This window comes from Enoplosus armatus, chromosome 3, assembly GCF_043641665.1.
Source record: "Enoplosus armatus isolate fEnoArm2 chromosome 3, fEnoArm2.hap1, whole genome shotgun sequence".
Taxonomy (NCBI): Eukaryota; Metazoa; Chordata; class Actinopteri; order Centrarchiformes; family Enoplosidae; genus Enoplosus; species Enoplosus armatus.
In genome coordinates this window covers 28547826-28573690 of record NC_092182.1, presented here as the reverse complement: position 1 = coordinate 28573690, position 25865 = coordinate 28547826, and the positions used below count along the sequence as shown (strand labels likewise).

General features: G+C 41.6%; 1 protein-coding gene across 1 annotated transcript; it reads left to right on the top strand.

Annotated features, from left to right (window-relative positions):
* The first annotated feature begins 6678 nt into the window (after nucleotides 1–6678).
* ddx27 (DEAD (Asp-Glu-Ala-Asp) box polypeptide 27) lies at nucleotides 6679–22882 on the top strand. The gene is made up of 21 exons (XM_070902416.1): nucleotides 6679–6834; nucleotides 7401–7550; nucleotides 8166–8225; nucleotides 8309–8483; nucleotides 8945–8997; nucleotides 9077–9163; nucleotides 10060–10165; nucleotides 11897–12070; nucleotides 12308–12458; nucleotides 12579–12678; nucleotides 12811–12952; nucleotides 13915–14068; nucleotides 14322–14403; nucleotides 16441–16618; nucleotides 16903–17009; nucleotides 18873–18966; nucleotides 19074–19165; nucleotides 21098–21218; nucleotides 22364–22460; nucleotides 22596–22655; nucleotides 22743–22882. The coding sequence occupies exons 1-21, from the start codon at nucleotides 6751–6753 to the stop codon at nucleotides 22756–22758; spliced, it is 2283 nt and encodes a 760-aa protein (XP_070758517.1). The 5' UTR covers nucleotides 6679–6750; the 3' UTR covers nucleotides 22759–22882.
* The last annotated feature ends 2983 nt before the right edge of the window (nucleotides 22883–25865 follow it).

Sequence of the window (25865 nt, the reverse complement as noted above, 5' to 3'; positions counted from 1 at the left end):
TACTATGTTGGTCTATTCTGTCCACACGACATCTACTTCCTGTCTGTCCATTGTGGGAGAGGGATCCCTCCTCTGTTGCTGTTCCTGAGCTTTCTGCAATATTTTCCTCATCTGAAACGAAGGTCTAAGGACATATGCTGTACAGATTGTAAAGCCCCTTGAGGCACATTTGTGATTTGTGATATTGGGCTATATTACAATATATTAACTTTATAAAGCAATTTAAATCAGCCCCACCATGTGAAGTACTGTTATACAAAGTACTGCTACATGTTCATCCTTCAGTGACACTAGTTCAGTATTATATACATATTATATTATTCTGTATAATGAGTACTTTTACTTTTGATCATTTAAGTGCATTTTGCTGACTACGTATATATAATGCTACTTTTACTGCAGTAACAATTCAGATTGAGTATTTATGTACTGTAATGATACATTTACCCAGTAAAGTACCATGGAGTAATCTGATCAGTCATTAAGTGGTCTGACTCACCAGATGTAGGCTGTTGGTGTAAGTATGCCACTGGCCAACTATTTCAGTCTTATTCTCCTCCCCTTCCTATCTGAGTGTTACCGTCGCTGCATCCTGGGCTCAGCTCTGCCCAAGACCAGTGTGATTGGTTTAAAGACAAGCAAACAAGCCAGAGCGTTTCTTTCCTCTATCCCAGAATGATGATAGGGTTAAGCCAGACCTTTCTCCAAAGTGGAGATAGAGTCCACATGTTTTTAAGTTTCCTCCAGTGTCACAGTGATCCAGTGATAGTTGTCTGAACATCCATGAGTACACTGCACACAGGAGCTGCTAACAGCTGATTCAGCTGCTTCAATGAAGATAATTTGATTAAATGTAAACGAATATAGACAAAAAAAATGTACAAAAAAGTACAGCCTGTAGCTGACACTACAACAGCACATTTGATGAGCTATGACTATGCACTCTAATATACCTTAATAGACTCTAATATACTACTCACCTGTCCATGATGAGAGGCTCTGTCTGTTTGTCTGTCTGTCTGTCTGTCTGTCTGTCTGTCTGTCTGTCAGTGTGTTTCAGTAACAGTTGAGCTCTGAATGTCTGAATGATGAAACTCACAGATCAGCAGACTGCAGGAGGAGGAGCTCAGATCTGTTTCCAGTAGTGGAGGTTCTCTTGGTTCTGTAGTTGATGTGTCTTCTGTCTCTGTGCGCACTGACTGTCTCTCTCTCTGTGGAGACTTTTATCCCAGGGGAACTGACTCCTCCCCCCCACCCCCACCCCACTGTGGGAGTTAGTGTTTTCTTGTCCTTCTATCTTTGTGAGAAAGAGTGTAGGTTTGCTTTCAGAATTGAGGGGGACACAATCAAATTCAATTCAATTCAATTCAATTTATTTATATAGCACAAGGGCAATGCCATCTAGAGTAATAATAGATACTAGTAGGCTAATAGATACCTTAGATACTGTGTTTCTGAGGTGTTCAGGGCCAAGAACTTCTGTCTTGTCCGAGTTCAACATCAGATGATTGCAGGTCATCCAGGTCTTTATGTCTTTAAGGCATGCTTGGAGCTTAGCTAACTGATGAGGTTCTTCTGGCTTGATCGATAGATATAGGCCTAGACTGCAGGGGGACTTCCTATGATGCACTGAGCTTTCCTCCTCTCCATCTCCATCTTTACACATTCATGTCCCTCCAATGCATGTTACTAACTTTATCTCTTCCCCGGAATTTCTTTGAGCTTTGTCGTCTCGCAGGTTCCTGTGGATTGTGGTCCCGGTACGCCTGGCTGCTGCCGCCATGGGCCTGCTTGACTCTCATCACTACAGTTATTATGTTTAGTCGTAGTTCTGTTACTATTAAAGCTGTTATTGCTATTATTAATCTCAGCTATTATTACAGATGTAACTACTATTATCAGTCATATTTCCATTATTATTATAATTATAGCTGCTATTTCTACTGCTAGTGCTGCCATACATCTCTGCCTGTCTGTCTGTCTGTCTGTCTGTCTGTCTCTCCCCCTCTCTCTTTCTCCCTCCCTCTCTACGTCTCTCTCTCTCTCTCAAACCCAACTGGTCAAAGCAGATGACCGCCCACCTAGAGTCTGGTTCTGCTTGAGGTTTCTGCCTCTTAAAAGGAAGTTTTTCCTTGCCACTGTTGCCAAAAAGCTTGCTCATGGTGGGAACTGTTGGGTCTCTGGAATAACATTATAAAGAGTCGGTCTAGACCTGCTCTATTTGTAAAGTGTCATGAGATGACTTTTGTTGTGATTTAAGACTTAGACTTTTATTAATCCCACAGCGGGGAAATTTACACGTCACAGCAGCAAAGACAGAAAGGTGCAGAAACACACAGCAGACAAGCACTGTGTCAATAAGAATTAGAAGTATTTTTTTAAAAAGAAAAAACAATATACAAATAATAAATACAGATATAAAAATTATGGGGGACAAAAATAAATATATACACGGAAAAATATAAAGTATGTGCAAATTGTGCAGATTTATGTGCAGTTAAACAGTCTTATAGCCATAGGAATGAACGACCTGTGGTAGCGCTCCTTCTTACACCGTGGGTGTAACAGTCTGCTGCTAAAGGAGCTGCTCAGGGCCTCCACAGTCTCGTGCAGGGGGTGAGAGGTGTTGTCCATGATGGATGTCAGCTTGGCTAACATCCTCCTCTCCCCCACCTCTTCAATGGAGTCCAGCGGGCAGTCCAGAACAGAGCCGGCTCGCCTAATCAGTCTAATGAGCCTCCTCCTGTCCCTGTCCGTGCTACCCACCCCCCCAGCAGACCACAGCATAGAAGATAGCCGAAGCTACCACAGTGTCATAAAAAGTCCGGAGCAGTTTCCTGCACACACCGAAGGACCTCAGCCTCCTCAGCAGGTGGAGGCGGCTTTGACCCTTCTTGTACAGGGCCTGAGTGTGGTCAGACCAGTTCAGGAGAACACCCAGGAATTTGTAGTTCTCCACCACCTCAATGTCCTACCCCTGGATGTTCACCGGTGTGATGCTGGATGACTTCCTCCTGAAATCAATCATCATCTCCATCGTCTTGCTGACGTTGATGTGAAGCAGGTTGAGCTCACACCAGCTGACAAAGTCGCTGATGACCTCAGCGCTTTGGCGCTATATAAATAAAATTGAACTGAATTGAATATAACTGGGTATCATTCGCATAGCAATGAAAATGTATGCAGTGTTTTCTAATAATATCTCCTAAAGGAAGCATATATAAGGTGAATAGTATTGGTCCAAGACATCATACAAGTAAAAACTCTTATCCCCCTCATGTGACACTTTGTGACGTGTAACTGTTTTAACATGAAGTTGAGTTATCTCATCATCAGTACAATGTTTGGCCTTCTGCAGCCTATAAATGATATTCCTCAGGATATTTCTGCTCCAATGATGCCTTTATAATTTGTATGTAGGCTACATGCCGTCTATATGAACACTGAATGTCCTCAGAAATCTTTACAATGTCTGACAGTATTCCACCTTTCCGCTCCAGTGAGGTGCAGCGGTCACTTTCACACAGTGAACAAACAGAAGAAAATTCCAAAAACACACATTAGACTTGTTTTTTGGTTTTCTATTTAATTTGATCATGTGTCAAGTCAATCAAACGTGACGTGGATAAAAAAAAAGGTTTTGGCAATGCCATCTATCTGTCTATTATTAATGTGACATCTTAGAAACAAATTTGTAACAAACAACCTGACCCCAAACAATTAATAAATAAATAATTAATGATTAATAATTATTCAGATTCAGTCTCTGAACTTTATTTCCTCAAATCGTGTATAAATCAGCTGGTCTGAGGTCTGTGTGAGCTGATACTCTGTGTGTGTGTCTGCAGGACGTTTGTGTGTAAACATCATTAAACATCATGTTTCCTGTTTGATGACCTCATTAGGTCGCTGTGAGGTCACTGTGAGGCCACTTTCCAGGAAAATCAAAGCTTTCCAGGAAGTTTCATTGTTTAAGGGTCAGACTGAGAGTCCTCACATAGTAACTATGTGACAGTGTGTGTGCTCCAGCTGTTTGCTGTCTGGCTGAATCAGAAACACACACACACCTGGTTTTACCACAATGTTAAAAATAAAAACGAACAAACAGGATTCATACAGTGAAATATAAAATAATAAATAAAATTATTTAATAAACTGCATTCAACATCATAATTACATTTGGCTGAAATACTTTCCGAACACAGTTTTAATGGTTCGTACTCGCCTGCAGGTCAAAGTGCAGACGGAGAGTTTTACTCTTTATATTTAACTCATATTTCTAACTATCATTTTACAGCTATATTCTCTTTTCTCTGTATATACAGTATACATTATATACTACACACATCGGTACACATGCATATGCACACAGATGTGTACACATACCGTTTGACTTGTAGATAAAAACTGTTTGCTGTTGTCCATCATTGTTTTTATATATAAATATATTTTCTCCCCTACTTGTATGAACAGGATAGTTCTATGTTTATGTTTGCTTCTCTCACTAAACACTCACTAAACATTAAAGTCACTAAATTTAGCCCACTAGCTAGCTTAATAGTCATTACCAACAACAAAAAATGGACATCAGAAAATGGCTTAACAAAAACAAGCCATATTTATGTTGGAAACTTTTATACAATCACAATTTCACCCTACATAACACACCAGTATGGAATAATAGATACATTACGGTTAAAAACAAATCATTGTTGATCAAGAACTGGATGGAGAAAGGCATTTGGTCGGTGACTCACTTAGTCAAAAGTAGTGGCTGTATCATATCATATGAGAATTTCTGCTTCAGATATGATTTAATTGGTAATCGTAACATATTTAAATCTATAACTTAAGTCATCCCCAGCTCCTATTATGTTTAATTAAAGGAATCTTAACAAACTTTGCGCCTTGTCTTCCGCAACTTTTTGTTGGTGACTGTGACTTTAATGAAGTTAAATTGAAAACAATTAGAAATTGGTTTAATAGCATCTCATAGTATAGTATCTACAGAAATTCATACTTTTAGCTAGAAACTCCATTCAAACCTTAAAATGCTCCACATTTTTAATGTAATATAAGGTTTACTGAACTTTTAAATCATATTCATTGTATTTAGACCATTTTCCACACTTCCAACTCTTCATACTCATTCAGCTGCTTCTTCATAAAGCCAACAATCCAGTTACAAGTCAGCTTTTCAACAATCCTTAAAATATTCCACATCTTTCATACATTATTGGTACTATTCAACTCCATAAGCCAGCAATCCAGTTCAGCATCAGCTTTTCAACAGCCACGATTCAATTTCCTCAGAAAAGGCCTTTTCTAGTTTCTTTTGTTGTTGAAAACACTGTGCACTGTCAGATTCTTTGTAAGACCCTGTTATAGTTTTGTTTTGTTTTAAATGTGTGTTGATTAAATGACTTATTTCTAACAACATTTTACTTAGTCAAATCTGCCGTGCCGGGCCCCGTCAAAAGATACTTGCCACAGGGCCTAACAACTTTTCTGGGGGAAACCCTGCATTTCCTTCGTATTTAGAGAATTCAACCAGCTCTTATCATGGCTGCCACTTAGATACTTCCAGGTAATTTGGTTGATTTCCCATAAAATAGGGATTTGTTTAGACTATACAATATGTTTCTATCATTCCAAGTACATTTGTGAGGTAAACCTAAAGCCCCCTAATTTGGAGTTATATATATACACTTCAATACAGAGTTCACTTCACATGCTTTTTAGTTTCATCTAGAAAAACAGAACATTAGGTTAAAAAAATATATATATACAGTATATATATAAATATATGGAATTATTTTAGAAATGGTTTAATCCAATTGACTTTGAACGTATTATTAAGGTGGTAAAGTCATAGTGATTCATTTTAACATAATGTTCTATTTTTCCAGATGAAACTAAAAAGCATGTTATCAATGAAGTCTTACTAACACAAAGTAAGCCTCTGTCAGAGTGAACTCTGTTTGAAGTCACACTCGCAGCTGAATGAAGCTCCTTAATGAAGCTGTAGAGTATAAATACAGCAGCAAGCTTCAGGACGAACTTCCCTCTCTCGGATCTTTTCATAAACATGGTTTCATGTAGACTAATAATTAAAGTATGTAGATGTAGCCGACATTCTTTATTGTAATGTGAATGTAATGTGATAAAAGCAGTTTGTCCTTAATGTAAAGACAAAGATAATATTGTTGAAGAATGGCAGAGTACAAACGTGGTTTCTTCAGGCCTACATGTCACCTCAGTGGATGAAATGTCCAGAGGACAATGAAAGTCTTTATCTCGTCTGTTTGTCTCTTTCTCTAGAGGGCAGAGGGCTGCACATGCACTTACAATATTAAATGTCTCTCTTAGTTTGTGCAGTTTACGTTGTGCGGAACTCATATTTGTATGTGTCTTCTGTGACGAACACAACACGGCGTTGCACGTGATCAGTAAGTCAGCATCGGTGCACACTTCCGGTTTGCAGGGTTTGAGGGTTTCATAACCCACTTCCACTCCCCGGTAGGTGGTTTGGGATGGGACTTAATGTGGACGGAGTGGAAGTGGGTAGGGAGAGGGTGTAGGGGGTAGTTTAAGAAAGGCCCGACGTTTCAGTCCGGTGGCAAAAGAAGGCCGTAAACCGGAAATACCGTTTCCACTTCCTGCTTCCGTCAACACACGTGTCTGTGTGTATGAAGAGAAAACGACAGAAGACCTGTGCAGAACCCGTGCAGAACCGTTCCACAGTCCGCCATGTTGGAGCAGCTAGGTCTCATCGGGACGATCCGGGACGAGGAGGAGAGTCCGGAGGAACCCGACACCGAGTCCGAACAGGAGGTGAGTCTGTCCGGCCATACAGCTGAAAGTCCTCCCGGAGAAATAACTTGACCAGGCGGCTGGAGGTGAACCAGATCCCGACTGGAAAACGGCAGATTCACCGTTGTTTGATCCAGAAGATTTTTAACTCTTTAAATAAAGAACAACTTCAAACAGTTTTTGTTAAAAAAAAAAAAAAACATTGTCCAGAGTCCATAAAGTTATAAACTGAACAGAGGAACAGACTCCTGTTTGACCTCCTCTGTGAAAACCACGAGGAAGAGGAATTTTTCTTCTCACTGTTTTATCAGCTGACACAAAGAACTGATCTGACATCAGTGGTCTGCTTTATATTTTTAATTTCATGTTACTCTGATTAAAGTGTTACATGGAAGTTTAAATAAAGTTATAAATCTGTCACAAAACATTATTATTAGCATAATTAGCATAAAACTCCTAATGAGATTCTGTGGAGAGTTAAAGTTTCCTAAAGAGTTAAAGTGTTGGGAACATGTTTGTCACTTATGTTATTAACTGCTGAGTAATTACATTTATCTAGTATTAATTCTTGTGTGTGTGTGTTTCAGGACGAGCCGATCGTTCTGAACAGGAAGAAGAAGTTTGGGAGTCGCGGGGCGAGAGACTTTAACACCGACTTTGAGTTCGGAGAGAGAGACGGGCTGAACCATAACGATGACTGGGTGATGGCCGACGTCATGAAACAGCTCAAAAACAAGGTAGAACCCAGCAGAACCCTGTTTCCACTACAATGTGATGTTCTGTCACAGTCGGTGTGGAACACTGGTGCAGAATCTTCAAAGTTCTGGAGCTTCATTAATTCATTTATAAATATCTGTACAAAATGGGGCTTGAAATATTTGTAGCACATTTCACACAAAGTCAAAGTTTGGATTAACAAACACATTTTACAGGAGGGTTGGTTGGTTGGTTATAACTCGGCAGTACAGTGACATCTATTCAATTCAATTCAATTCTCACAGGAGTGAAGGGTTAGGGTTAACAGATAAGGCCAAACTCCATCCCAAGAATGTAGTATTTACATTATGTAGTGTGGTTCATGGTGCACAGGCACAAGTAAAATCAATATAACACTACAATGACAAAATATATTTGTTGGTTAGTTAGAACTGCAGAACGTTGCAGCTGTACAGAAACTGTGTACGAACATTTAATGAAAACTGGTGACACAGATGGTGAACTTGTGAATTAAATCCAGATTTTATAATAATAATCTCACATTTAATTTCCAGGAGTGTTTTGGTTTTCTAATTTCTCCAGGAGCTTTTTAACTTTCTACTGCAGTGTTTTTTAACTGTGTTCTGTGTTTACAGAGAACTGCGACTACTCTGGACCAGAAAATAGAGACAATCAGGAAGAAGAGGAAGGCTGAGGTGACTCCACTGTAACTTTCTACTTCCTGTCTGGGCAGGGTCTGCTTCCTGTGTTTTAAGGTGGAGTTTGTTTTTATCTGCAGGAGAAATCAGTTGAGAGTGACACTGCTGAAGGTTCTGCAGTGAAGAACCAGGAAGATGAAGAGGAGGATGTGAAGCCTCATACAGGAGAAGATGATGATGATGAGGAGGAGGAGGAGGAGGAGGATGATGAAGATGAGTTTGACTCGGGTGATGAGGAGATTCTGACCAAATCAGGTGAGTTCAGCAGAGGCTTTTATTTTGATTTCTGACAGGAAGCAGAAACATTTTAATTATTTTGATTGATTCCGATGATTTATTCAATAAAATGTTATTTATGTAGCACCAACATAACAGAAGTTATCTCAGGGCACTTTCCATGTAGAGCAGGTCTAGACCGTACTCTTTATAATGTTATTACAGAGATCAACAGTTCCCACCATGGGCAGAAACCTCGAACAGGACCAGGCTCAGGGTGGGCAGTCATCTGCCTCCACTGGTTAATAACCAGATAATCAATCAACTGAGGAAAAATTTGAATGTCATTATAATATAATTCAGCAACAAAACAAACTGCAGCTCTGAACAGAAAATGTATTTGTTCTATAAGCATTCAAATGTTCAAGATATGGCTTCAGTTCAGTGTTTTTATTTTTATCGTTGACTTCCTGTGGACTGACTTCTTCTTTTCCTCTCAGACACCCTGAGAGACAAAGAACGACGGGGGAGGAAGAGGAAGACGGGAGAGGAGGTGAGGAAGAGGAGCTGATGTTGTTGCATGTTCATGGACAATTTGTATTGGGTTTCCATAGTAACAACTGTGTTTTCAGGCTCCAGAGTCATTTTATGAAGATGCCTCTCAGTACGATGATCAGCTGACCTTTGATGACATGAACCTGTCCCGACCCATCCTGAAGGTAACCACAACCTCTTAAATAAGAAGAAAAATGACTGGAGTTCAGTTGACTGATGATATAAAATGATGAACTACAGCAGTGACCTCTGTTAGGCAAATGGACAAGTCTTCCAGCTTCCAGCAAAATGCCTCCTTTTTGAGGTCAACTGAGTCCTTCTCCATGGCTTCTCCAAACTAATGCCACAACTGAGTTTTCACAACCACAGAAGCTGCTGTCCTTCTGATCTCCTCATACCTGTCTGCTGCTTCAGGAGTTCCCTAGAACAACTAAACCTGAAAGGACTCCTCCTTCAACTTACGGCCTCCACCAGCAGGTCCTCAGGTAGCTGCCACAACAGGCACCAAGAACCTTCTGAGCCGCCTCCTTAATGGAGGATTTGAACATGGTCCACTCAGACTTCTTGTCCCCAGCCTTCCCTGAGATGCTGGAAGAACCCTCTTGGACAGGAGCCACAGCCAGATGTTAGTTAGAACTGCAGAACGTTGCAGCTGTACAGAAACTGTGTACAAACATTTAGTGAAAACTGATGACCCAGACCCAGGACTGTCTCTGAATACTCTGCCCTCTTAAGAGACCCTCTCACGATCTGCCCTGAGCTCCACTTGATCTTCTATGATTGGTGATGCCATTTTGCAAGAGAGCTGATTGGTCAGTAGGCGGTGCTTTTATATGAGTTGATCTGTTATCTGGAGCATAACCTGTTCTGGAGCAGGTTAGGTGTAGAGCATAAGTTCCCATGGCGATGTACCCCATACCCTTTAGTTATTCAATTGAATGAATGAATGAATAACTCAGAGTTAACCTTGAAGTTACCGCACTAACCCCCAATCCTGCTTTGTAGTACAGGCCTCTGGCTTTGTTGTTGTTGTTTGTAACCTCCTGTTGTGTCCCTGCAGGCCATCACAGCTCTGGGCTTCAAGCAGCCAACTCCCATCCAGAAGGCCTGTGTTCCTGTTGGCCTGCTAGGCAGAGACCTGTGCGCATGCGCTGCTACTGGGACAGGTAACACTGATATAATGGGACCAGTTCATCATACTGGGACCAATTTAAAATACAGTGCATCCGGAAAGTATTCACAGCGCTTCACTTTTTCCACATTTTGTTATGTTGCAGCCTTATACCAAAATGGATTAAATTCATTTTTTTCCTCAAAATTCTACACACAACACCCCATAATGACAACGTGAAAAAAGTTTATTTGAGATTTTTGCAAATTTATTAAAAATAAAAAACCTGAGAAATCACATGTACATAAGTATTCACAGCCTTTGCTCAATACTTTGTTGATGCACCTTTGGCAGCAATTACAGCCTCAAGTCTTTTTGAATATGATGCCACAAGCTTGGCACACCTATCTTTGGGCAGTTTCACCCATTCCTCTTTGCAGCACCTCTCAAGCTCCATCAGGTTGGATGGGAAGCGTCGGTGCACAGCCATTTTCAGATCTCTCCAGAGATGTTCAATCGGATTCAAGTCTGGGCTCTGGCTGGGCCACTCAAGGACATTCACAGAGTTGTCCTGAAGCCACTCCTTTGATATCTTGGCTGTGTGCTTAGGGTCGTTGTCCTGCTGAAAGATAAACCGTCGCCCCAGTCTGAGGTCAAGAGCGCTCTGGAGCAGGTTTTCATCCAGGATGTCTCTGTACTTTGCTGCATTCATCTTTCCCTCTATCCTGACTAGTCTCCCAGTTCCTGCCGCTGAAAAACATCCCCACAGCATGATGCTGCCACCACCATGCTTCACTGTAGGGATGGTATTGGCCTGGTGATGAGCGGTGCCTGGTTTCCTCCAAACGTGACGCCTGGCATTCACACCAAAGAGTTCAATCTTTGTCTCATCAGACCAGAGAATTTTGTTTCTCATGGTCTGAGAGTCCTTCAGGTGCCTTTTGGCAAACTCCAGGCGGGCTGCTATGTGCCTTTTACTAAGGAGTGGCTTCCGTCTGGCCACTCTACCATACAGGCCTGATTGGTGGATTGCTGCAGAGATGGTTGTCCTTCTGGAAGGTTCTCCTCTCTCCACAGAGGAACTCTGGAGCTCTGACAGAGTGACCATCGGGTTCTTGGTCACCTCCCTGACTAAGGCCCTTCTCCCCCGATTACTCAGTTTAGATGGCCGGCCAGCTCTAGGAAGAGTCCTGGTGGTTCCGAACTTCTTCCACTTACGGATGATGGAGGCCACTGTGCTCATTGGGACCTTCAAAGCAGCAGAAATTTTTCTGTAACCTTCCCCAGATTTGTGCCTCGAGACAATCCTGTCTCGGAGGTCTACAGACAATTCCTTTGACTTCATGCTTGGTTTGTGCTCTGACATGCACTGTCAACTGTGGGACCTTATATAGACAGGTTTGTGCCTTTCCAAATCATGTCCAATCAACTGAATTTACCACAGGTGGACTCCAATTAAGCTGCAGAAACATCTCAAGGATGATCAGTGGAAACAGGATGCACCTGAGCTCAATTTTGAGCTTCATGGCAAAGGCTGTGAATACTTATGTACATGTGATTTCTTAGTTTATTATTTTTAATAAATTTGCAAAAATTTCAAAAAAACTTTTTTCACATTGTCATTATGGGGTGTTGTGTGTAGAATTTTGAGGAAAAAAATTAATTTAATCCATTTTGGAATAAGGGTGTAACATAACAAAATGTGGAAAAAGTGAAGCGCCGTGAATACTTTCCGGATGCACTGTACTGGCACCAGGTAGATTAATGAAATAAAGCCTCTCCTCAGGGAAGACTGCAGCCTTCATGTTGCCTGTGTTGGAGCGTTTGGTTTATAAGCCAAGGACGTCCCAGGTGACCCGGGTCTTGGTTCTGGTTCCTACCAGGGAGTTGGGGATCCAGGTTCACTCTGTGGCCCGTCAGCTCGCCCAGTTCACTTCCATCACCACCTGCCTGGCTGTCGGTATGACTGCTTATACAATTTTCCCCCCTGGGGATGAATAAAGTATTTCTGATTCTGATTACTGACTGTTTACTGACTGACTCGGACTCAGCTTCAGTTCTTTGTTTGCTATCTGTGTTTGTAAAAGTATAGAATATAGTAGAAACATGCTGGACTCAATGTAACTCCAGACTCAGTTTGTCTCTGGACTCTGGACCCAGTCTGATCCTCAGGTAACCTGTCTCGGTGTATCTTCAGGTGGGTTGGACCTGAAGTCTCAGGAGGTGGCGTTGAGGGCGGGGCCTGACGTTTTGATAGCTACACCTGGTCGACTGATCGATCACCTTCACAACACCCCTAGTTTTGAGCTGACTCACATCGAGATCCTGATCCTGGATGAGGCCGACAGGTAAACGCTGACACCTGTAGTGGAGTAGGCATCACAGAAAAAATACAATCTACCAATAAACATAGTTGGGGCACGAAGACTCACCGAATTGGTTTTATTTTGTGTTTCTGTGTTACTTAGGATGTTGGATGAGTACTTTGAGGAACAGATGAAGGAGATCATCAGGTTGTGTTCCTACAACAGGCAGACCATGTTGTTCTCCGCCACCATGACAGAGGAGGTACACACACCTGTATCATGTGACCTGTGTTTCAGTGTGTGTCATGTGACCTATGTCTCCAGGTGTTTCAGTATGTCATGTGACCTGTGTCTCAAGGTGTTTCAGTGTATGTCATGTGACTTCTGTCTCCAGGTGAAGGACCTGGCGGCAGTCTCGTTGAAGCAGCCAATCAGAATCTTCGTTAACAGCAACACTGACGTGGCTCCATTTCTGCGACAAGAGTTTGTTCGAATCCGACCAAACCGAGAGGGAGACAGGGAAGCCGTGGTGGCTGGTAGGCATGGGCGCCTAGTGATATTATTATTATTGACAAGCAAGGGGAGGTATGGCAGGAACATTTTTATTGAATTAACACCTGAAAGTGCCATTTTCTGCAATGTAGAGCCTTCAATCATGACCAATAAAGAGGTTCTTTCACTATAAAGCTCACTTATACTATATATATATATATTACTATATTGCTTTTATATTTTTGTTGTGTTGGCCAAAAAAACTTATTTTTCGCTCTTCTATCTTCTTTCAAATAGGCCTAGTTTTTGTCATTAATGATACAGTAATTGCAATACTGAGACAATGAGAAAGAAAGACAGTTCTATCATATATTGGAATTTTGTTTTTTGACAATAATTGGGAGGCTAAAATATGATCCAAACATGCATTATTTAATCATTCATCAAACAAACAACCAACATCAGACAACATTATACTTTAAGTCCCTGCACTCTCTGGGGAAAATATTATGCCAAACTCCCTTTAAGAAATATGACATATTAATTCAATTCCAATCAATTCCTTACGGGTTCGTAAAAACGCAAAAAGATAAAGAGCGTTGTATCTCACAGTCGTCTTGTCAATTCGGCATCAATATTAACCATAAAGATAAACTGTATTTCCATACAACTCAACTTGTGACCAGCCCCCATTGGTTAGATGCACTGTTTTAGTGGAAGAAGACTGTGGGAATAATAAGCGAAACGTTTCTCAGTGAAATAAGTGTTGCTTGGTGGATCAGATACACACCAAATTAAACACAGACACTGTTAATTCATCTACGTTTTTTTTTCCCAGCGTTTTTTCGGCCGTTACCAAAGTAACTTACCAGTTTTGCTGCTTCCCGTTTGGTGCTGTAGCGCGACTAAGTTCCGCTAATACTGCAGTACTACTGCACCACCAATGCTATTAATGTAGAACTACTTCTACTGCAGTACTAAAACTGACTGTTGTGTGTTTTGTTAGCTCTACTGACTCGGACGTTCCAGGATCATGTGATGTGTTTCACTCAGACAAGGAAACAGGCTCACAGACTGCACATCCTGCTGGGACTGATGGGACTGAAGGTTGGAGAACTGCATGGAGAACTGAGCCAGAACCAGAGACTGGAGAACCTCAGGTACACACACACACACGGAACCAGAGACAGAAGAACCTCAGCTACACACACACACACACACACACACACACACACACACACACACACACACACACACACACACAGAACCAGAGACTGTGGAATATCAGGTACACACACAGAACCAGAGACTGAAGAACATCAGGTACACATACTTTGAAAAAGTAACTGCTCCTGATGATTTGAAATACGTATTTATCGTCTTCGTGTTCTCCTTGTTCTTATTATTCTCCAGGCGTTTTAAAGATGAACAGATTGATATCTTGGTGGCAACAGATGTAGCAGCCAGAGGTCTGGACATAGATGGAGTCAAAACGGTGAGTCACTTCCTTAGTAGTTATTGTAGGAGTACAATAAAGTTACTACATGGTTATGCTACATGGCGTTACTGTAGGATTACTCTTCTACAGTAAATAGTTCTCACACGATGCTAAGCCAGGTTGCACAAAACCCTTTTTCTAGTTTCCAGTCAGCAGAGATGGTGATCTGGGCTTGTTCCAGACCTTGCCTACTGTGTGTGTGTGTGTGTGTGTGTGTGTGTGTGTGTGTGTGTGTGTGTGTGTGTGTGTGTGTGTGTGTGTGTGTGTGTGTGTGTGTGTGTGTGTGTGTGTGTGTGTGTGTGAGTGAGAGAGTGTATGTATGTATGTGTGTGTGTGTGCAAAATCTGGGGTCTCTGGAACCACCTGCCATTTAGGAAACTTTTTTTCCATGGTGGGCAGGACATTTAAGAAACATGACCACCCCATTCAAAAGTATTCCAATTGTCAAAATTGAATTAGGGACAGGACATTTGGCAAACTATTTTCCATTTGAGTCATTCCACTGGAATTTGATCATTTTTGATAGAGCTAGAAAGCTGGAGCGTTCTCCAACTCAAAGCTGACCTGAATTTGGTGGACCTAGCTGCATGTTAAGCTCCCAAAAAACCTGAACAAAGGAGAAGCACCACTCCATTCTTCAGAGACATGCTGTACCCCCTGGTCTGCATCTTTGTGGAGAGGGATTCATACTGCGGCAGAATAAAGACCCAAAACACACCTCAAAACTTTCCAAGATTTACTTGAAGACCAAAGACCAAGGAGTCCTGACTGTCATGGACCTACCTCCACAGTCACCTGACCTCAACCCCATTGAACTATTTATGGGGGCACTTGAAGACTCAGAAAGCCAAGCCTTCTGTGACATCACAAGAAGCCCCCTGGAAGATTGTCAAATCATGCTGGAATAACATGGGTCATCAGGTTTGGCACAAACTTGTGGAGTCCATGCCAGCTGGAGTGCATGCTGTCATTAAAGCAAAAGGGGGACATACAAAAGACTAAGATTCTCTGAAATTCTTGTACATTTTTCAAAGATTCAACTTTTCACTCAAATTGTTCAGCTGATATTATCATTTGAAATGAAAACAAATAGTATTACATTCCAAACAAATGCAAAATAGAAGAATCTTGACGAGTGGTCTCAGACTTTTGGACCCCACTGCATATATTGAAGTTTGATAGACAACATTGCATAAAACCTTAGAAAAGCCAACACACTTTCCTAAATAGACTCTTACCGCTGTAAAGCCTTTTCTACAACAAGTGGACTACATACATGCGCAATGCAGATGTTCGTGCAAAAATGGCACGAAGAAGAGGATTTCCCGTCAACTGTGGAGGTGCCGCTTGTATAGAGCAGCCTCTATAATTGAGCATATTACAATTTCAAAATAAGTCAATAACAAGTCTTTCATTGGGGTTTTAACATTTGGGAAACCTGACCTTGCCTGCCTTTTGGATCTGACAAATCTAGAAAAAAAATCTTACTGATGCCACAGTGGGCAGGTAGTGATCTGGGCTTGTTCAAGGCCCAGCCCACCCTGTGAGCCTTGCAAAAATGGGAAAGTATCAGTTTTATTTCATAGATTGAAAACAGCATTGAAATTACGTTAAAGCAAACTGGCAATAGAAAAGCTGTTGCAAATGCATCATCTTCCCTTAAAAGGCATACTCAAGATCAATAGGGGGTCTCAGGTATTTAGATAAAGTGTAGGTTAAAGCTTTTTACAACTGATGGCTGTATTAGAGAACAGCAGCAATGTTTATGTGGGGTGCTGAAATCTCATAATTTTACATATTGTGCCTTTTGTTTTTTGTTTATAGGGGCCTAACTTCTTTTACAAATTGTAGATATGAATATGATTTGGCCTTGAAAAAATTGTTTAGTCAGAATTTTGTTTTTTGCTTTGATCCCTGTATTGTAAATCCACAGAAAGAGAGTCAGATTTTTTGACAAACCCAGCAGGTTTTCTGACAGAAGACATGCTTCTCTCTGCCCGTTTGTCTCTCTCTCTTCCCCTGTCTGTTTCTCAGGTGATAAACTTCACCATGCCCTCCACAGTGAAGCACTATGTTCACCGTGTGGGCCGGACAGCGAGAGCCGGTCGCTCAGGACGTTCTGTGTCTCTGGTTGGAGAGTCTGAGAGGAAGATGCTGAAGGAGGTGGTGAAGTCAGCCAAGAGCAGCGTGAAGGCTCGAGTCCTGCCGCCAGGTACGCACAGAGAGACTGAGAGAGACAGACAGGTCTGAGTGTACGATCTCTGAGAGAGGACAGTGTATCCAGTTAATAGACAGAACTGGGTGGGTAGTTCAGGGAACCAGGAACCTGGGACAGTTGAACTCTGAGCAGCAGGGAGGAGGAGTAACGACACTGAACTGATGTTTTCTGGGGATTTTGAACAGAAAGTAAAAAGATGTCACCTGTCTTAGTTTTTTACAGATTTTGTTGTGACATAACTCTTTCTCTCTCTCTGTTTGTGTGTGTCTCTCACCCAGAGGTCATCCTGAAATTCAGAGATCTGATCTCTAAACTGGAGAAAGATGTCGAAGCTGTGATGAAGCTGGAGAGAGAGGAGAGAGAGCTGGCTGCATCTGAGGCCAAGGTACACCTGAGCGCACCTTTACACCACAACACACAGTTTAAAACTGCCCTAAAAATGTAGAACAACAAACACCTGGTGTCCTCAGGTGTCTGCTCAAACTGTTACACAGCTGCCAGCCAGATCGGAATCAATAATTTGCGTACAGAGCAGAAACTCTCCTGGTTGAATCATCAGTACAAAAGATGAGCAACTGTTTGAAAAAATATCTGGTACTTGAGGAAAAAGTCAAACGTACAAGAAGCCTGTCGACATAATGTGCCTTTGTATCTGTGAACCAGGATTTCCGTTATCCAGTAATTACCGGACATTGACGGAGAAAAGATTTAAAAAAATAAATAATAAAAAATCTTTTCAGTCATAATGTACGGTGAAAATAATTCCCTCCAAGCAGACTTTGAATTGCATTAAAATAGGGTAAAATGACTCATAAATCAATCAATAAATCACTCCGCCCCCTCAGCGCTTCAAGAATATGCTGAACCAGCCATCCAAACCATTACCGGTCCTTTTGGCCAATAAATTACCAGTGAGGACGAGTCAGCAGCAGCCACCGCACCTCTCGTTGACATCACAAGTGTGCAACGAGATGCCATCACTGTGATGACAGCGCTCTGCGGTTATGGAGGCTTGAATTTCTCAACGGTCAAAGTCCTCATCATTGATTTCAGCGAAGTGTATCCCAAGTCAGCCAAACTGGCCAAGGTAGCCTGGATGATCCCCGTCTCCAGTGTGCCAGCAGAGAGAGGGAGTCACAAGTCTGTGCATTGGAAGTTGTGCAATGTTTAGCTCCTTTGTTTTCTGACATTGAGGTGGAGGTTCTTGTCCTTGCACCAAGATGTCAGGGCTCTGACCTCTCTGTAGGCAGTCTCATCGTTGTCGGTGATCAGGCGGATGACATAATCATTTGAAGGATCTGCACACATCTGTCCTGGATATTACTAGTGGGCAGGGGTCCTGGGCCTTTTGTACCTCCTCAGCCTAGAAGTTGTTCTCAGAGTACATAGAATGTGTTCAGTTCATATGGGAGAGATGCAGACATTATCTCAGCACTGCTTATTTTCCTTGTGTGGTCTGTGATGGTTCTTAGTCCAGACCATATGTTTCTGGTGTTGGAGCCCTGGACCCTGTCTCTCAGCACCGCTAATAGCTCTACACACGGACTCCCCCGTTAACCCAGGGTTTCTGATTTGAGGAAAAGGGCAAAATAAATAACAAAAAAATTACAAAATAAAACAAGATAAATGCAAAGTTGAGGAGGAGCTCAAGACTCTTCAGCCATCCTCGGCACCATCTTCAGTTTTAAGGCTCCCGTACTTTAGTGCCTTTTGACGTTGTACTAGAATACCTTTGACTTTACTGCAGATGACTGCCCACCTAGAGTCTGGTTGTTTCTGCCTGTTAAAAGGAAGTGCCTGCTCACAGTGGGAACTGTTGGGTCTCTGTAAATAATATTATTATAAAGAATACGGTCCAGACCTGCTCTATATGTAAGTGTCATGAGATCACTTTTGTTGTGATTTGGCGCTATATAATTATAATTAAAACTGAAAATTGTATCTTTGACTAATAGGCCTTTTGATTTTCGTACTTTTGACTCTCGTGTCTTTGTCTTTTGTTACTCTGACTCTCTTGTCTTGTCCTTTGAACTTTTGACCCTTGTGCTTGTGTGTACTTTGACAGGGACTGTTAATAACATTTCTGAAAATATGCCAGAATTAGCCAAAAAAGCCCATTTTTGTCTGTGGTACCCTTTATTGCTGTATAACATAAAGGTTTTTGGTTTTTTTTAAATAACTTTATAACTGTGAATTATGAATATTTAATATAATATATATGTTTGTGTCTTTCTGTGCGTGTGTGTAGTTGAGTGTGGCTCAGAAGCGTCTTGATGGCTCTGCCTCTTGTCAATCACAGAGAGTCTGGTTTCAGACTCAACAGGAGAGAAAACAGAGCCGCAGTGAGTACTAATAAACACACTACTGCACTAATACACACACTACTACTGCATTCTCTGTAGTACTCTGCAGTACAGACTGTGTTTTGACTCCTCTTCCTCTTCATCAGTGTCAAAGGCTCTGCAGGAGTTCGATCTTGCTCTGAGAGGGAAGAAGAAGAGAGAAAAGTTCCTGAAGGACGGCGGGAAGAAGGAGCTGACGGTAATGACTAAACTGATCAATCAGTGTGACCTGCTGAGTCTTAAAGTGTCTCACATGTGATCAGTTCAGTTCGTAGTGAGTGACGCGGTGTAATAACACGTGCTCTTTGTTCCCTCAAGGTTTCTAATGTTTTAGTTTGTTAATAATTTGTATATAGTTTGGAGGAAGCAGCAGTTGGTTCAGCTTGTGAGGAACTAATGTTAATGATCAGAGTTTAGGACAACATTAATTAAGTTCAGCAGCAGTCAATCACATGTCATCACAACAGGCAGAAAAGTGTTCCAGTGGTTTTATTGAAAATTAAAGAGATGCCGTGGATTATAAAAACACCATCAGCATACAGAGTCTTGAGTCTGTTTTAAAGGACAAGTTCAGTGTTTCAAGTCTTAAAGCAACCGTCAGGCGTCCACGTGAACGCTGTGATCGGCCCTCCTGTTCATACTGAACATGAACAGCTCAGAATGGAATCTAATCTAATGTAAGTGATGGAGGACAGAATCCACCGTCCTCCTTCTGTGAAGCTTTTCCACATGATGTCTTTAAGTCAGACTGTTGATTCCCTCTTTTGTTACTGTCCCTATTTATTTTATTTTTATAGTGCCAAATCATAACAGAAGTTATCTCAGGGCACTCTTCATAGAGCATTATTAATATTTATGTTCTGTAAGTCTCATTAACGCCAGATAAAATTTAGAACATATTTTGACAAAGGACGACGACTGTGGATTTTGTCTTCCATCACTTCCTTTAGAAACATGAAGGATCTGTTTCAGTGTTCATATGACTCTGGGAACTGGTCCTTTCGACAGCTGTGTCAAATCTAATGTAGATGAGTTTTATAGTAGTGTGGGAGTTGCACTATAACAGTTTTTACTGAGAACAATCTGTTGTAGGTCTCTGTAGGTCTCTAGTGTCTTTCTCCCCATTTTACCTGAATGCAGCACAGGATGAAACATCACTGTGAGAAAACGTTTGATTACAGTCGACTGAGACTGTAATCAAACGAGACTCCTCAAACTGAAGTTAAGCTGCTAGAAGTTCTCAAAGTCCGAGTAAGATTCAATTCAATTCAATTCAATTTTATTTATATAGCGCCAAATCACAACAAAGTCATCTCATGACACTTTACAAAATAGAGCAGGTCTAGACCGACTCTTTATAATGTTATTACAGAGACCCAACAGTTCCCACCATGAGCAAGCACTTTGGCGACAGTGGCAAGGAAAAACTTCCTTTTAAGAGGCAGAAACCTTGAGCAGAACCAGACTCTAGGTGGGCGGTCATCTGCTTTGACCGGTTGGGTTTTAGGGAGAGAGAGAGACAGAGACAGAGACAGAGACAGAGAGATAGACATAGAGACACAGATAGATAGACAGACAGACAGACAGACAGATAGGTAGGCAAAGATGTATGGCAGCACTAACAGTAGAAATAGCTGTAATATTAGCTGAGATTAATAATAGGAGCTTTAATAGTGACAGAACTACGACTAAACATAATAACTGTAGTGATGAGAGTCAGGCAGGCCCATGGCGGCAGCAGCACCCAGGCGTACCAGGACCACGATCCACAGCGACCTACGAGTCGACAAAGCACAAAGAAACTCCGGGGAAGAAATAAAGTTAGTAACATGCATTGGACTGTGATGAATGTGCAAAGATGAAGAGGGAGAGGAGGAAAGCTCAGTGCATCATGGGAAGTCCCCCGGCAGTGTAGGCCTATAGCAGCATAACTAGGGGGCTGGTCCAGGCAGGCCTGAGCCAGCCCTTAACTATAAGCGTTATCAAAAAGCAAAGTTTTAAGCCTATTCTTAAAAGTAGAGAGTGTGTCTGCCTCCCGGACCCAAACTGGGAGCTGATTCCACAGGAGAGGAGCTTGATAGCTGATAGATCTCTGCTTCACTATTGATGACCTCTGGTGTCTGTCTGTCAGTCTGAGGAGCGTGCTCAGTTTGAGATCCTGAAGGCTCAGATGTTCGCTGAGCGGGCAGCCAAGAGAGAGAGACGACCGAAGAGAGCGAGAGCAATGGTGGAGGACGAGACGCCGAGTACAGGTCAGAAATACTACATCAGTACACAGAAATACTACATTTACCACACAGCTTTTTTATTTTTCTTCTGGTGGATTTGGGTGTTGGCCATCAAAGCTGCCCCTCATTAAGGAGGCTTGAGTCCATTTCAAGTGCAAGACGTTTATTTAGCTCTCCAATTACTTTTTTTTTTTACTAATATTTATATTATTACCTCTAGCATGACTATTACTTTGCATCTCTACGTAGTCTACTTCCCACGCAAAAGTTGTGATCTATAAAAAGAAACTTGGCGGGAGAATGACCTCACCTGTACACATTTAATTTAACTATCAAACGTTAATTATGGATCCACGTTAGCAGAAACTGTACTTGTGCTTGTAGAGAGCCATAACTATTCCACACACACCTTTACTTTGAAAAGATAGAAGCCAATTCAACTCTGAAGTCAAAGTCTGGTCAACATTTCATCAGCGCTTTCTCTCCATCACATCCCCCCGGAGCAGAGGAGAGGGCCGGACTGTATGGGAACTAACTGATGAAGATCTCATCATCATCCACATAAAACAGAGCTACAGCACTTCTTAATAATATCTTCTGTTGATCTGAGTTGCTCTATAGTTGTTGTGTGTAAAATGGCTGCAGTGAACAGACTGCTGTCTGGAGACACCGTGGTGGCTCCACACACACACACTGCCTTCTCCAGTCATCTCTCATCTTCACCAGCTGCACACGGACTGCCATGATTCACATGACGTGCTGACGATCAGCAGCTCATTGATATGCATCAGTATGTGTGTGTGTGTAGAGGGCGGGACAAGAGGCTGATCCACGGGCGCGCGTCTCCAGGTGGACTGTGGTTTATAAAGGAAACGCGGCCTGCAGATGAGCGTACATGCAGTTTTATGAGTCTGATTTATTTTTGCCGCATGCCATTTTCGGCTTTTGTGCGCACGCACACTTTGATCCCAGGGATCAATAAAGTAATTCTAATTCTGGATCCTACACACTGTTTTATAAATGACACCACAGCTCTATATGAAAAGTGCCCTTAGTCAGTGAGTGAGCCTAATTCACTTGATTAGTGGCTAAATCAAGCAATGATGACAAATACTCAGACGTGCTACACTGTAAACAGTCAGACTAAACTGAACTCTGTCTCCATGCAGCAGCCAATCAGAAAGCAGGAAAAGGAGGCAAGAAGTCTGTGTTTGACAAAGAGCTGACCAACACTAGCAGCAAGGCTCTGAAACACTACCGAGCTGGGTGAGTCTGTCTGTTGTAGTGGGAAAATACAACACATCCCTTCCCACGACACTGTCTCACCTGTCTGTCTACACACCTTGTCTGTCTTCACACCTGTCTGTCTCACACCTGTCTCACCTATCTGTCTCGTTACAGACCGTCTTTCACAGACAGGAAGCGTCTTGGTTTAGACAGGAAGCGTCCTGGCAGTTCCCGGTAAGTTTTACCTTCTCTCTCTCTCTGGGCGTCCCACATACACTTGAAACAGAGTTAAGGTGGCTGATAGTCTGTTCTGGTCATCAGGTTCAAGAAGAAGTGAGAGCCAAGATGGCCGCCTGGAGCTGCAGTTCCATATCGTCTTCTTGTGTTCACTCTGTAAATCTTTTTCAGCTGTTTTGTTTGTTAGAGTTTTAAATAAAGTTGCAGTCTGTATAAAAAAACTATTTTCTTCTAAAGGTTTACATGAATAACGTCCTCACAAACATACCAACAGGCTGTGTTGCTATGGTTATAGACTAACCCTAGCGAAGTCAGCTTGATACAAACTGTCAGTTTTGGACGGCAGAAAGAGACCCTCTCATTTTTAATGTTTTCACTGTTTCATCAATACTAGAACTACTCACTGTCACTAACCTCATTCATATTTTAAACCGGAAGAACGCCATCTAGTCGCATTGGTGTAAAGAAGCAGGTGTCAGATCGATGCAGACCAGCACATTGCAAGTAGTTGCAAGGTTCAACTGTTGTCTGAACTGGTCTCCACAGACTGTTGCTGGTTGTAGACTGGAGACTTCCACTGGTTCTGTTGGAAGTGTAATAACATATAGATCACACTGAAGATGGTTCAGGTCACATCAGGTTTGTTGTGGTTAAAGGTTTTTAATTAATATTGAAATACAATCAAACAGGCAGCGTTCCACAAAGATACAGTTTGTGTGTTACAGTCCGAGCTGCAGAAACAAGATGAAAGATTTATTGGTACCACTTTCCCTCCAAAACACAAAGGATTTTGAATAAAACAACTTGATTTTCATCAGAACTGACAGACAGAGAAACATGTTTATATTATCAGGTTGTTTAAACAGAGTTTTACTGTTGAGTTCAAATATGAATCCCAAACAGGTTTAAACGTTTGAACACAGATGGACAGTCAGATGATTGACAGACGAAAATCCTTCACAATATTTTCCTTTTATTCAGGAAAAAACAGGGAACAGATGAGAACTAAAAGACTCAATGGTCTCCGTGGAAACAGTAAATTAAGTGTTTACATTCAAATCAATGTGTTAAAGCATTATCAACCAATCAAAGGACATTGAGCATCAGGGGATCGAGCAGCTGATCAGGATGTACACACAGTTAATAAAACAGGAACATTTACAGACTGTCCATCTTCATCCTGATGATAAAACCGTCACATTTAACCTTGTATCTGTGGTTTCTGGGGGCAGGGCTTAACAATAATGTCGCATGTAGCGCCCCCTTCAGGACAAACTTCACTGCTGGTCAGAAATGGAAGCAAAGAGGTCAGGCACCATAAGAGACTCTTATTCTGGTTTCCTGAAGTGACTGATCCTCCTTACTGCCCCCTGCTGGACAGATCTGCTTCTCTGTGTCAACAAACACTCTTCAGTATTACATCCTTTACATTACTGTCGCTGTATTATTTAATCAACTGTTGGGATTTATTAATGAATAATAATTATAATATAATTACTAATGGACTAATACATCATATATACATACTAGGGTTAGGTTTCTATGGCGTCATGAACATTATGTAAAAATGCTGTGTTCACCTCATGTGGTAGTTACCATAATTATCAGTTTCTCATTCATTAACGCCGTTCATGTCAGTGACTGACAAATCACTGTTGACCCACTCAGACTGTAAAACAGAAGTGGACGCAGCCACCGTGACGCCCCCCGTTGGTTTGTGGACTACCATTTTAAAGCCTGAAGTTTGGCATTTTGGTTGTCGCAAACTTGGAGCCAGAAGCGACCATATTTGGACGCTATGCACGCCCACCTATACCAGCAACCTGACCTGGCTCCTGGCTACACCGTGTGAAGTCGCTGCTAGCTACAAGTTGACTGGAAAAGATGAACAGCTTTAGAATTGGTCTGTTAGCATGATATCAAGTTGCCATCATGTGCATAGACAACTTTTACAGGGTTCTCATTTTCAGACAAATCAGCTGGAAACAACAGAATCAGCTGGAGATGACGTTTTCAATCAACTCATGGAGCTAATAAAATCTAAAAAAAAGTCACTGACAAAAATAAGAAGCTACTTTTGTTTACTTTTGTCTGAAATCAAAGACCCATTGTTCCACAAATTACTATGAAATGACAGGTGAGTTATTAGTTATCTTGATCTTTTTCTAAAAGCGCTGATATATCTGACTTGGAGCTGAATTATACAGCTGCGTCTGAAAACCAAACATGGACGCCTCACATCAGACAAAGTCCTTTGTTGAAGGTGATTAACGCTAATTTAATGGCTATAATTATATTACTTCTCTGCCAAATGAATAATTAAATCTGACCATGCACAGTAACTTTAACCAACCATCTCCACTTGACTGATGACGTGAACACGACAGACCCAAAGAAGTACCAATAAATCTGAGTTCTGCCATCTGCCGTAGAAATGTATATTTTCACAGAAAACAGCATGTTTAATTTAAACTTTCTAAGGGTGTGTTCAGACAGGACATGCAGCCAATTTCAGAGACTCGGGTGGGCAAAAATAGACAAATTCACCTGCGGCAGGGCGAAAAGAGGGGAAGATAGCAGTTGAAAATGTTTCAACTAGTTCAGCTAAAAGCTAACTAGCTTAGCAGAGTGGCAGTAACAGCCTTTTCAACTTTTAACTTTAGTGGAATTCATGTGATTTGGTGTAAGTAGCCTTTGAATCACATGTTTTAATGTAATAAACAAATGATAAATACTGAATACTGAACTAAATACATTTCTGTAAATACATTTAATCATGATCAACTATAAATAATCAAAATAAATGAAATTAATTATTTTGTTAAACAAACTGGTTTAAATGGACAGGAAAGCTTTGTTTCACCTGAAGAATATACATAGGCAGAGTGCAGATTCACATTTTTAGGAATCCTGTTTGGGTCTATGACAGTGATTTCTTATGTTAAATAATCACACTACAAAGACAGAAAACTTAAAACTTTTCTCTCAACGTCAGTTTGTGTAGTTATAGTTCTCTGCCTTTAGAGGGCAGAATAAACAAGGACTCTTTCCCTTCATTACCTTCGATTTAATCTCACATAGCCAGACCCTCTCTACACTTTGGAGACAGGTCTGGCTCAACCCATCGCCGCTCTGGCATAAGAGAAAAAACACTCTGGCTTGTTTGTTTTTCTTTAAACCAATCACAATTCGTCTTGGGCGGCGCTG